The 14,369-nt window shown below is 47.3% G+C and overlaps 1 protein-coding gene across 2 annotated transcripts in view; it reads right to left on the bottom strand.

Moving 5' to 3' along the window:
* Positions 1–6,384, bottom strand: part of LOC144739984 (adhesion G protein-coupled receptor L4-like) — a 67,400-nt gene extending 61,016 nt beyond the window's left edge. For both annotated transcript variants that reach the window (XM_078622876.1, XM_078622883.1), the window contains exon 1: positions 6,228–6,384. In XM_078622876.1, coding sequence (XP_078479002.1) covers positions 6,228–6,270 — 43 coding nt within the window. In that variant the 5' untranslated portion in view covers positions 6,271–6,384. The remainder of the gene's footprint in view (positions 1–6,227) is intronic.
* Positions 6,385–14,369: the final 7,985 nt, after the last annotated feature.

Raw genomic sequence — 14,369 nt, 5'->3', positions numbered from 1 at the left:
GGGGGTCGTGTGGCAATACTTTGATTTCGATTCCCGCTCACGGCTAACACCGGTGACATTTATCTGAACCGCTCCTGGGCCTCCCCTAGGTCGACTCAGCGTCAAATGAGTAGCGGGTGCGGTGTGTAGAAAACATCGCCACTGGGGAGACAAAGGCGGCCGGGCGTGGTGCTGGCCACCCACCCCCTCGTGTGCCGTGGTGGCCTGCTCGCTAACAGCACTTGCCTCAACAGCTATACGGGACATCTTTATCTTTGTGGTCATACTTCCCCACCCTGGTCAGTGCACGTTGGTGAAATGTGAAGCCCAGGAGAGATTCGGTTATCGATCGCCACAGATATTGGCCGTGGCTAAGAATCTAAAGTAGGTCGCCGCGTTCCGTGACACGGTGCACGGAACCGCGGCGTCACCACCACGACGCTCAGCCACGCGTCGAGTCGCATCGCAGAGACGACGAAACGTCACGAGCTGCTGCCGTGTGGGACGATGGAGTCACGTTGAGGTGGGGACGGCGCACGAAACAAAGTGCCGTGCGGTCAACAATTAAAAAAAAATTAACCCGTAAAAACAAAGTTTTTCACTATAAATCCTTTATATGCGTGGCATCGGTTTTATTTTATTATTCATTTCAGTTTTTCTTGAGTAAGAGTTTCATTTTATCACATTGGTATTTTAAATTAAATATGAAAAAAAAAATTCCTAAAAAGTGGAAAATTTTGGATTTTATTTTAAAATAAATTGTCACGCACAACGAGTCTGTGTGCAAAATGTCAGCTCGATTGGATCACGGGAAGTGGGTTAAAAAACGACCGAAAGATTTGCACGGTCGTAAGCGCGCAAGCAAGCAAACTTAATATAAAGGATTTAAAAACACGCCTGGCCCAAACTTTGTCTACCCAGTGGCGATGTTCACACACACACCCAATGGCACTCATTTAAGGCTGAGGCTACCGAGGGAGGGCCTCGTTCACGGTTAAGATATCACTCGCCACTGACCGTCAGCCCTGATGAGGAATGAATCATATTCTTTGGGTCTTTCTACGTGATTTTACCGAAAGACCCAAAGAATATGAAGTGCTGCAGTCACGAAAGGTGTAAGTTTAGGAATGAACCACTTTCACCATTGCTCTCCACACAAAGACAAACAATTCCCCGTTATCGCCTTTGGCGAGCACCCTATGAAGGTGGGCACGGGTGGGTGGTCAGCTCCACCCCCGGCCGTCTTTGTTTCCATAGTGGACACGTTTACGTCGTGCATCAGGTACTTAGTTCGTAGTGCGGTGCGCTAACCACTGTGTCACCGCTCCCTACAAAGGCACACACACACACTCACACATACCGATGCACACACACAGACTCTTTGACTCTACGTTACAATGCGTATCTGTTTCTTCGCAGAATTCCACACACAAAGACCCCGCCTGTGTAGTAGCCGCAGGAGTCAGTGCTGTTAGTGAGCACGTATTAAGGCCGGGAAAGCACTGCAGGTGATGATATGGCCAACACAACACCCGGCCTCTTACTATTCGTAGCAACATAAATCAGCAGACAATTCGCCTCCTATCACAAATCTGTCCCTCCACATAAAACAATTAACAAAAAGTATATTTTACACATCGCATCAGTAACGCAGCCTTCGAGTAGGAGGGCATCATGTCCGCAGCATTGGTTTAACGCAACAGAAACTCTGAACCGGGTTTTTTTTACATTCAGTGACTCAACGGTGGAGTCAGGCTGGCTTGAAGTGAAGTGCCAGCCAGATGTTTATAGGCAAGGACCATCTCCGTTAGACACAGGCTCTCCCCAGTACAAAAAAAATGCAGCGCTGGTCCAAAAGATGGCCCAATGTTCAATGTTAACTTGGTATATACTGTACGTGCTATTAGTTGGATTTACCAATCAACCCCATCTGTTTAGCCGCTCGTGCCTGTGGATGCATCTTGAATCACTTTGGGATCGTGGGTTTCTCGTTTCTCCCCTTGCTCTGTTTTTTCTACCCCGAACGGTTTTCCTGAGCTCTGTGCGTTCTTTGTTTTGTCTGACACAGCGCAGTGTGGAAACCGCCACACCAATCCTCCCCACACACACAAAGCGAAAGCCACAGGTCTCGCTACAGCCACACAGACTGCTGGGTCAGGTCCTGTTAGCGAGCACCTATTAAGGCCATGCAACACAGCGCAAGAGGGGTTGGTGTCGCCACCACCGCGTCCGGCCACCTTTGTCTTCCCCCTTACTACATTTGACTATATTCGCCACTGGTGCCCGTGGCCTATAATGGAACCAGTGTCGAAGGGTTCGTGGCGGAGTGCACTCGCAATTCCACCACTGTTTCACTGCTCCCCACAAAGATCCCTCGTCTCGTCTTTACAGACTGATGGGCAAGTGCTGTTAGCGAGTAGCACCTATGAAGGCCAGAACGGTACACGATGGGGTGGGTGGCCAGCACCACGCCCGACCGCCTTTGTCTCCCCAGTGACGATGTTTACACACCGCAGGCTGAGTCGACCTAGGGGAGGCCCATGACCGGTTCAGATAATCGTCACTGGTGTTGGCCGTGAGTGGTAATTGAACCCTGGTCGCCGGGTTCATAGCGCAGCGCGCTAACCGCTACACCACCACTCCCTACACACACAGACACAGACACCCGCACACAGGCACACACCCACACACACACTCTTGACCCTACGTCACAACGAATATCTGTTTCCACTCATTACACTGCTGTGATGTGGCATTCTCCTGCTGTTCTCACAATACCTCTCTCTCTCTCTCAGTTCATAATGGCCAAGTCGGAGACACTCACACAATCCCACCGATGTCCTGAGTCTACAACCCACGATGAATGGACTTCTTTCTCTCGGGGAGTTCATCATGGTCTTGTTGGAGACACACCCAGCCCACTACCTCTCCGGCCCGAGGTTTGAACCCTGGGTATCCGTGTCTCCCACACACTCCACTTCCACCACTCTGCCCTCGTTTTAGACGTTAATTGTTTAGGCGAGGTCCCATGATTGCGCACACATCTCTGGCCCTGACTCACTCTCTCAGAAACCCCCTACATCTGCAGATCACATGCTCTTGGCTTTATTTTTTTTTAAAAAGCGAAATTGAGCAGATTGGGTTCCAAGGCACACATATCTCAGCACAATAGGATACAATGTGGATGTTTTTTTTGTAAGCGTTTAAATGCAAACCCGCATCTCAAGCAGTGGTACGGAAACAGTGGGCATATTGACAGTACTGTACTGTGTGCGACTAGAAAAATAATGAAACGTACTTTTATCTCCAAAATCAACGAAAGTTGAACCACCCGTTGTCATCAGTGTTGTGCAAAGTCTGTAACTGTGCCACGCAGCGCTGATATTTCTGATGTTAAACCAAGACAACGCGGTACTGTACTGTGCATATTCATTCGAATGATGACCATAATGGAAATCAAGAATCTAATCGGACTAAGTTATTCTGAAGTTACCATATATATTCTTGGTTCTTTTGGTAAAGTCACGTAGAAGGGAAATAAAACAAATATATATAAAACAATAAAATATTTTTTATTATTTCCCTTCTATGTGACTTTACCGAAAGAACCAAGAATGTGAATCCCTGCAGTCACGAAAGCTTTCAATCAAAATTGACCATATCTAGTACGTCTAAAGTCTCGAGTCACCAGCAATCAGATGGATTACTTCAAAGTTATTCCTCTTCATGTCACCCACCCATGAATGTCTTCATCAGCCATGACCTCTCCACTGCTGGATGAAGGCCTCCTCCCCCCTGTCCCCCACCTCCATATCGTCGTCATCTTCGCACAATCCCTGCGATGTCACAACCCGTCGCGCTCCACCTGTACGTGAGGTCATCTCAACGCTTTCATTCCTGAAGGTGACTGTCCTCACGTGCGTTCTTCACTCCTTTGGCTACCATTAAAGTCACCAGCCTCGTCCATAAGCTCACTCACAAGCCCTACCGGTGAAGGGTCCTGCCCAAACACCGCCACTTACTTTTCTTAACAGTCAATAATTACGTCTCGGAGCTGGTCTTTGTTCCCGTGATCAATGTGTTCCTACTTCTGTCTCTCGGTCAAAATTCATTCCAAGTCGAAATCTCTCGATGCTTCCTCGCGCACATTTTCCGTTTGGTTTCATTCCGTCCGCATTTCAGGTCCATGTGTCGGAACATGGCAGCGAAATGCGCACTGATTGAAAACTTTGATTTCTGGGCACACTGGTACGTGTTGGATTTCATGATAAAATTCTGTTTTCTAAAAAGAGAAAACACCCCAGATTTGTTGCCATTCACCTCTTTACTTAATCATATTTGATCCCAGTCTGCCTTCAATATTTGCCCAAGGTACACCGACACACACGCACTTTCAGATGCGTTTTTTCAGCAGTAATCGTAAAAACTGGAAATCACATTGGAAAGCACCGCCTCAACAATGAGAAAAGAACTACGGTGAAGGCAGTTTAGAAAAACACATTAAAAATCAACAACAACACAGCACTGAATCCACTGGACATCACAGGCCAATTCTGAAACACACGTTGCAAAGCTACAGGGGGTTGGTCACTTTACTGATGTGGGACAGCCTGGCACGTGCCGTTCATTCGCAACGTGGAGACGCAGAGAACAACAAAGTCGGCATTGCTTTTCACGCACTTAAATAAAAAAAAACGTCTCCACGTTTAAGTGTTTAGGTGTTTCCTCCAAAAAATAAAAACTCCGTTATATGCGGGCCACGATATAACAGCCCCCTGCGCACGTGATTTCGATGGCGCACACTCCAACCGCAGCGGTGAGCTCATGCTCACGGAACAGCAGCAACGCGGCCAGCACAGCAGCGTGATGTCAGTGCTATCAGCGGACTTTCATCTTGACGAATGTTCTTTTATTTTTTTTGTTAATCAGATTTCTGGGCAATACTGAGCCCACGTCTCCATCTGCTCACAACGGGGCGGGAAAACATCGCCAAGGCGCGACGCGTGTTGTAACAGGCGACTCCTAAACACAGGAATCCAACTCAACCCTCTGACAACGCAGTTGAGGTCAACACAGGGAGACAATTAGCCTTTGAGCTACAAGACACAAGTGAGCAACGCGAGTACAAATAACGACTATAAAAATCGCACCAATATTCATGACCTCTGAAAACCAATAATAACGTAGAGCCCTTTGTCAATCTACTGCTGAATGAAAGTCCCCCCCTTCATGACGTGTCGACCACGCGGTTTGTTTGACCATAACTTCACCACCACTGGGTCAGCACGGGCTTATTGGAGAGGGGACCCAGGGCTGGTTGAGATATCACCGCTCGTCACTGATGGAAGCTGTGTTTTGGGGAATCGAGCCGAGGTAGCTGGATTCCTACCGCAGCGCTCAAACCGTTACAGCTTAGCCTCTCTCAACGCCAACTACCCGTTCATCATCATCACCATCAACCATTGTCTAGCCACTGCTGGATGGAAGGTCTCACCACGCCGTCGCCAACCCTCACGGCCGAGTGCTGCGTTCATCCACCTCACTCCTGCCTGCGCATAAACGAATCTCATCGCTCGCGGTCATTTCCCCCCCCCCCCGCGCGCCTTTGGCTGCTATTCCGTCGCCAGTCTCGTCCCGAGGGCCATCGTCTCGTCGCGAGATGTTTTGCCTTCCCCAACTCTCTCGCGTTGCTTCATGGACGACAAGACGTGACAGATCCACGAGCCCTCCTGTTGGTGTCTCTTCGTAAGAATCCGAGCGGACGAAGAAATGACACTTTCGGGCACTGCGCGGCGGCCGCATTCACCAGAATAACTTCAACGCGAAGCTTTGTGCTCTGCGACAATGCTAATGCTGGGGTGATGATGATGATGATGCAGTCAACTGTTAACATCATTACGTATTTATACTGTAGCATAACCATTCTGGTAATGGTGGTGTGCAGTTGACTGAGGTGATGACATTGATAATGTCAGCACAGTACTTTGATGGTGGTGATGATGTCGATGATGTCGATGATGGGGGCATGTTGATGGTGTATTGGTTCAGTTAACGATGGTGGCGATGATGAAGTTGGCGTGTTGATGTTGATCTGATGACGGTGACGATGGTGATGTTGGCTTGACGATGTTAGTTTAATTGTTGGCGATCATGATGAATGCTGTTAATGATGATGTTGGCGTAATGATGTTGATGCTGCCGATTGATCCGATGACGACGGTGATGACGACGATGATGTATCCACTCACCCGTCACGAGCTGCAGCAGAACTAAAGCCACGAGGAGACGCATGGCGCTGTGGTGAGTTCTCACACGACGACAAACTCGCCCACAGCTCACGACCGGACGTGCTCAATCACCGCGCCGCTTCTCTGGCCACGTGCGTGCTCACACTGAGCTCACAGCAGCGTTGGGGTTCAACGCCCGCGCACTCCGTGTACGGAGAGCAGCACACGCCCAGAATCCCCACGCGGCACGAGCGTACCGCCCACACGGCCACGCGTACTGAAGTGGGGGTTGGTGTGCGGTGATTTTTTTCTGGAAGACTTTGCAGTTTTTTCCTGGATTTTTCTGTTTGCGCATAGTCACTTTAAGATGTTTTCTTGTTCATGTTTTTGTTTTCTGTTTGTTGCGGTTGCACCCGATTCAAGAGCCGAATGGCTCACAGGGCTATACCTAATACATGAAAACTGACTCTGATTGTCTTATTAGCAAAGGGGCCGTCCATAAATGACGTCACGCACCTAGGGGGGGGGTCAGACATTTGTGACGATGTGTGACGATGGGGGGGGGGGGGTTGAGAAATGTGACGTCACATCAAAATACGCAACTTTAAATAAACATAGACAACACGTTCTACTTAATTAAAGACGTTTTAATACATGTTTTCTCCTACAACATCAGAGTGCAGCGCCACATTAAAGCAGAGCTTTGTGACGTCTTATTTGAGGGGGGGTGGTCTGACTTTTTGTGACGCCGTGTGACGAGGGAGGGGGGGGGTCAAAAATCGTCCAAAATCGCGTGACGTCATTTATGAACGGCTCCACAGGCAAAGCGTTCCAAAGCTGAGGAGCTGTCCTGGCAAAGTCCCCATCACCCCACGCAATGAACCTTGACCTCAAGAGTACTGAGAGACTATCCGTAGTTCTCAGGGACCTCGTTGAAGTGCTTTCTGATCAAAGTATAGATCTTAGTGTTTACCTTCTGCAGACGAGTCTTGACGTAATCGATCTCGTGCTTGGCTATAATTAACTTTGCCCTGTCTTTGTGCAATGTTGAAGTATAATTTGCATACTCTTTGGTTCTTTCGGTACAGTCACGTAGGTATAAAATAAAATAAATCACGACGTTTCGGGCGCAACACAAGCGTCCGTCATCAGGTGGGAATTTGCACTCCACCAGCTTATGAGCACTTCTTGTTGTGTTGAATCCGCTACGAGACGGAGATCTACACGTCTGATGCTGCTCTGGGATTTGTCTAGAAATCGAGTCCATTTAAATATACACTTACATCTCAATTTGGGCTCCTCCGTGTTTGTTTTATAGACTGCTCTTTGAGAAGAATCGTAGATTATATTGACGTCCCTGCTGGATGCAAAATAATTTCCAGCAAACTATTGCGGAGGCTTTCGCTGTTGTACCCCGTGACTCTCCAATGCATTCTAGATTTGAAGCTTTCGTGACTGCAAGGATTCATATTCTTAGGTTTCTTCGGTAAAGTCACGTAGATACAGCTATCGTGCTGTGACGGTCCCACCTGAAGACGGAAGCTTGTGTTGCCTCCGAAACGTCGTGATTTTTTTTTATTTTACTTTTATAAATTTAAATTTTTTTACCTACGTGACTTTACCGAAAAAACCTAAGAATATGAATCTCCAATGCATGTTCGGGTTGTACCGCCTGTTGTTTGGCGTGATGTCCGACGTTTTGCTCCACATGCCTCCGTGAGCATTCCTTCGGTCGTACATTTCCAGAAACTCTTATCGCTGCACCTTTTACTAATTCATGGAAGTCACCCGTTATGATGTCGTACAGAAAAACCCGACACAATCGCAAATAGCACTGTGACCTTAAATAAATATATTAAGCGGCGTTTCAGGCACATTCTGCTATGAAGAATGCGTGTTTTTTTAATGTAAGACCACAGAGTTATTGACGAGTCTTGAGTCATATTCTTGGGTTGTTTCGGTAAAGTCACGTAGGTTAAAAAAGTAAAATAAAAATAAAATAAATTTATTTTACTTTTTTACCTACGTGACTTACTTTTTCACCTACGTGACTTTACCGAAAAAACCCAAGAATATGAATCCTTGCAGTCACGAAAGCTTCAAATCTAGAAGGAGTCTTGAGTCTTTTTTTTATTGTTTTATGCTCCACTACCAAGGCAACAGCATCGCCAACGAATGTGTTTAACGATTATGTCAGAGTGTGTTTTGTTACTTTCTGATTGCAATCTCAGTGTAGCTCTTACATATGTATACACCGTACACGGATTTTTATCATTGTAAAATTACATTTTTTTTACCAGGGCCTTGAATTATGTGAGTTTGATTGGCTGCATCAGTTCCTGCATACCGTTTCCATTTCTTAATCTGCAAAAAACAGATATACTGTATATTTAAAATTAATTTGCCTTCAAGAGGAACTGATTACTGCTAGGATATTATTGTGGTCAAATTTATTAAAAAAAATATATGTTAAACCAGATTTCCTCCATGGTTGGTTGACATAAATGCATACTAATTATTGTTCTCTATAAGTTTAGTGATTAATTTATGTACGTTTGAATAGAGGGCTACTTTTTCTGCAATTCCTCAAGTTAGTTGCGTCTCAAGTTTTGAAGAGAAGAACGATTGAAGAGGCACAGAATTTAATATCTGGGTAAACACCGAGTAAAGAGATCTGCGAAAGTGTGATCCAACTACAGGTTCTGCTTCAAACTAGATTCTAAGCTTTCGTGACTGCAGGAATTACTCTTTGGTTCTTTCGGTAAAGTCACGTAGAAAATAAAATAAAATAATAGTAGAATACGACGTTTCGATTGCAACACAAGCAACCGTCATCAGGTAAGAATTAATGAGAAAAAACAAACATAGTAAACTTAGAAACACAATGCAACACAACACAGAGAGCCGGCCAACACAACAGCCAACACCCCACCTGACTAACCACGCTCCTCCAAAGAATGACGACAAACAGAAACACATCGCCACTGTGTCGATTACTTTACCGATATAACCAGACAGTAATTCCTGCAGTCACGAAAGCTTCTAATCCAGTTTGAACCACCTCTACAGGGAGGGTTTCCTCACAACTCACACTCAACTTATAATTTAGCAATCTTTGGAAGAACGTAATCAACCAGGCTATGAGTTAAGTGTGTATTAACCGACTCTCTGTGTTGCATTGCATTATACTTCCTAATTTTACTAAATTTGCTTTATCAAACTTCCGATTTTCTTGCTCTAAATTTTTCCTTGCTTGTCTGTTTCACACTTAACTTCTTATTTAGCCATCTTTGGAAGAACGTAATCAACCAGGCTATGCGTGAACTGCGTGTTAACCGACTCTCTGTGTTGCATTGCATTACACTTCCTAATTTGACTAAATTTGCTTTCTCAAACTTCAGATTTTCTTGCTCCAAATATTGCCGTGCCGGTTTGTTTATAGTCCATTGTCTCTCCTCCGGCCACTATGGTACTAAATTCCACGCAACTCTTCTTTGGAGGAGCGCGGCTTCCCTCCGGCCACCGTGGTCTGGAATTCCACGCAACTCTCTCATTGTCCTCTGCCCCAATCCCCCCCCTCTCTCTCTGCCACAACCCCCTTCCCCCCTCTCTCTATTTAAGTCCTCGACACAGTGCGCTGTCTTTTAAAGATGTCATCAACCAAGTCAAACTTTAGCTGCCTTATAATTGTACAGCCATTTATATTTCTTCCAGTTGTTTTCTATTCTCAGCTTGCTTAGCCCCATCTCTTAACCAAGTTAAACCTAAGTTAAACTTTAGCAGCTTTAAAGTTAACTGCAGTATACTGCAAGGCAGCCACTTCGTCAGCTTAAATACTGCCTCTTCTTTATGTGTCTCCCCTTTTAAAACCACTTACCATCGCCTACACACAACGCCCTCCCCTAACCCCCTGCAGCATAACAAAAGGAGGCTCAACTTAACCCTCCCCAACGGCCCATCCTGGCTCCTCCCTCCCTTAACCTGTATATAGTCTCGTGTCTCTTAGAGTTCTCTCCACTTCTTCTTGGTTCTTTCGGTAAAGTCACGTAGAAGGGAAGTAATAAAATAATAAAAATAAAACATAATACAATTATTCTCACGACGTTTCGGCCACAACGCAAGCAGCCGTCCTCAGGTGAAAACCAGGTCCGTCGAGGCGACAGAGTCTGAATGAAACAGCACACGAGCTCTGTCGCCTCGACGGACCTGGTTTTCACCTGAGGACGGCTGCTTGCGTTGTGGCCGAAACGTTGTGAGAATAATTGTATTATGTTTTATTTGTATTATTTTATTACTTCCCTTCTACGTGACTTTACCGAAAGAACCAAGAAGATGAATCCCTGCAGTCACGAAAGCTTTAAATCGAAATTTCTCTCCACTTGACACAGCAATTTTGCTGTGACGGTGCCACCTGAAGACGGAAGCTTGTGTTGCCTCCGAAACGTCGTGATTAAATTTATTTTTCGTTTATTTTTCACCTACGTGACTTTACCGAAAAAATACAAAGAGTGGCGCTGTCTTTCTGTTTGTCGTCATTCTTTGGAGGAGCGTGGTCAGCCAAGTGGGGTGTTGGCTGTTGTGTTGGCCGGCTCTCTGTGTTGTGTTGTATTGTGTTTCTAAGTTTACTGTTTGTTTTTTCTCATTAATTCTCACCTGATGATGGTTGCTTGTGTTGCAATCGAAATGTCGTATTCTACTATTATTTGATTTGATTTTCTACGTGGCTTTACCGAAAGAAGCAAAGAGTAGATTCTGCTTCATTGACGATGAACAAATGCAAATTAGAGACATCGTATTGGCTGAGGAGAGGAAGGGGGCTTGCGCAGGACACGGTGGGGGAGACTCGTGACGGAGTGGTACACCCGGGAGGACGTCCACTGTGGAAGTGAAGAGATGAAATCAACTCGTGTGTGCAGAGACCAGATGGACTGTTTCATTACGCGACCGTATGAGGTGGGGAGATGATGTGGGGCACCACCGCCGTGACCTCGTCACCACAGAGGGGGATGAAACGGTCTCCGAGTTAAGTGGTGTCTTCCAGAGTGGTATTTGTACACAGCTGATGTGCATGGCTTTTACAACAACGGCCTTCCATGATAGGTGTATTTAGAATCACTGAGGAGTTTTTTGGAGCTTCTGTATAACGATTTGAAAGCTGGAGTTGTTGTGAGTTCGGGAACTCTGTAAAGTGAGCGAGCATCTTCATCTAAAACTAAAGTATGTTTATTTTAAACAAATATTTTTTTTACCAGGTAAGGCCCACTCAGCTAAAATTATCTTTTCAGAAGCAACCTGGCCACAAATGATAGCTCAACGAAATAGCTTATGTCGAAATTTATAGCAGCCAAATACTCATTGACGCATGTTTCTAAATGTGGAGGGAAAAACCGGAGGACCCGGATAAAAATCCATGCGACCGTGGGGAGAAAAACACGCAAACTCCAAATATACAGGCATGTACTTATTATGAAAAAAAATTACGTCCAAAAACGAGACAGCGTAGGATTGTCACGAGCAGAGCACGTGGTAGACTGACGCGCCCAGAGCCACGTGGTTCACGGATTACGTTGGTCCACCACGTGGAGAGCTTGCGCTCGCTCACCCAGTCCAGCTCTGAGAGGTGTGAATGCCAGAGTTTTTCGACGCAGCATTTGGGCCAAGCCCCGTTGACCCAAACCACCGACCGTCGACAAAGCCACGATTTCATACCTGACAACCCCTTCTCAGTGCCTACCTTGTTACAGACCAATTCAGACCTTATTGGTCACCCCGTGCCCTTATAAATCTCAACGTTCATCCTACAAAATCCCATCACAAGGGAGACACACAAACGAGACATTTTATTTCCCGTATTGAAACGGCCGTACGCTGTATGGACCTGAAAACTCAATTTCTCTGTACAGGGATACGGGTAAACCGTATGGTTTGCCAGGTATGCGATTCTGCCTTTACATCACACGACACCTCTGACTACACTATACTGTACCACGTGACAGAAAGCACGTGACGCAAGGTTTTTTTTTATCTCACTCCCTAAAGGGCCAACGTGAGGCTCTGGGGTCACTTCGTTACTCTGAAGGCCCTGGCTCCTTTGAGTTGTTAACGTTAGCCCGAGCACACCTGGGCTCAGCCATTGCTTCCCACATCGAACAAAGCACTCGTAACATGTGTTTATTATTTACGTTCTGCAGCCCATGGAGAGACTGAACCTCGCCTTATGTATGTACGTTGAACTTTTTTCGCACCCCTACGTAGCCAACGACAAACTAAACACAAAAGCAGTTCTCAAGAAATGATGTTCCAATCTGGATGATTTAAAAGTGCATAGCTCCAGTGGCTTCCTGACATAGCAAGGAAGAGTGTTCCAGACGGCTGCAGGAGCGCATCTGAAAGCGCGCGATGGCGGTGACCGTCTTTGTTCGGTGGCTAGCCAAAGGCCGGTTTATGCTTCTTGACGAGATCAGTAAGGTGTTGTGGTTCATTTGTACCAGGGCAGGGAGGTTTGTCTAGAGACTGACAGAGGCCCAGGGAGAGAAATCAGGGCAAAGAGAGACAGAGGGAGGTAGAAGGAAACTCTACGTGCGGTACTCACGAACCACTTCCACCACCAGAGGAGAATCTACTCCAACGCCCACCACGCACGGTCACCATCAACACTTTCCGGGATCTGATGAGTGTGCGTTTTGTGGTGCGACAGAGACGGTCACACTCCAGTCCACACAGTGGAGGAGCCTCTAGGCCCTTGACAAGCTTCCGGTCGACTCTGTGCTAAAAATCTGCCTCAATTTCTCCTCACTGACACTCATATTTGCGCGCAGGAAGAACGATGACTCTAAATATCCAGAGATAGGCTGCTAAACGTGCTCATGGGTGGGTGAATGAGTGGATAGGTGCGTGAACGAGTGGGTGGATGATTGTGAATGGGCGATTGGGTTTGGGTGTGTGTGTGTGGGAAGGTGAGTGAGTTTAGTGAGTGCGTGAGTGACCAAGTGATTGGTTGGGTGGGTAGAATGGCTAAGCGAGTGTGAGAGTGAGTGAACAAGCCACGTACTCCAAACACAGACATGTTGGGCTGGCAAACATGAGCATGGCTTACACGAAGCCGCCTATTGAGAGGGGGGAGGAGGAAGACGGTCGAGGGATGAAGGGAGGGATGGAGGCAGCCGCTTGCCCAGTCGCCTCGGCCTTTTCAAAGGTCCTCCTTCTCCGCCAGGGTGTGGCCGGAGTTTCACCACTGGCCGACTAACGGGGGTGGTGGGAGAACGCCGGCCTTCCATTAGCAGTGGGTGATAGAGGCGAAGGAGGTGGTCGTGTACTCTGTGGATGGGGGCTTTTTTTAATAATGAGCCTTTAGAGCTTCCCTATCCCCTATTTACAAGACCAAAGCATCGACCCCCCCCCATCCCCGCCGCCCCCCAACACTGTAAACGTTGCATATGGCATGGCACAGGCAACAACAAAAAAACCTCCACTCATCCGATTAATGAACCAATGTGTCTATTTGAAAAAAAAACAATAATCTAAGCTTCATCTTATCGACAATAAAAAAAAATACGTGAGAGATTGAGAGGTAGGGAGAGAGTGAGGAACAGGCAGGGCGAGCGAGGAGGAAAGGGAGGGAGAAAGGGGAGGCAGAGGCAGGCAGCGAGGGAACGAGAGGCAGGGAGAGATGGTGACGGAGAAAAAGGAGAGAGAGAAAGAGAGGTAAGGAGAGGCAGAGCGGTGGGGTGTGGGGGCAAGGAGAGAGAGGAGGGGGGGAGAGAATCACGTGACGGAGAGATGAGAGAACGCACTCCGCCTGTCACCGTTGGATACCGAGGCGAGACCGCAGGCGACGCAGGCAGAACGGGGAGAGGGGAAGGGGAGAGACAGGGATGGAGATGGGGGTGAGCCAGACGCACGGTGTGTAGAGAGACACGTGGAGACACACACACAGGCAGGCAATCTATATTCCACGCAGTGGCACGCGGACACGCAGGGACCGTTTGCTGAGACACGCCAGGGCCAGGTACGGCTACGTGGTCGGAAGACGCGTGGAAGACGATCGACACAGCAAGGGGCCACGGACACCGAGAGGGCGGAGGACCCGTGGAGACAAAGAGCCGAGAGGCGTGGAGACGGGCGTGTTGGAGAGGGGGTGGGGGGGGGAAGACACACGCAGAG

The sequence above is a fragment of the Lampetra planeri genome, chromosome 3 (assembly GCF_965212315.1).
Source record: "Lampetra planeri chromosome 3, kcLamPlan1.2.h2, whole genome shotgun sequence".
Taxonomy (NCBI): Eukaryota; Metazoa; Chordata; class Hyperoartia; order Petromyzontiformes; family Petromyzontidae; genus Lampetra; species Lampetra planeri.
Note: the sequence above shows the minus strand (reverse complement) of the source record. Positions and strands in the feature narration are given on the sequence as shown.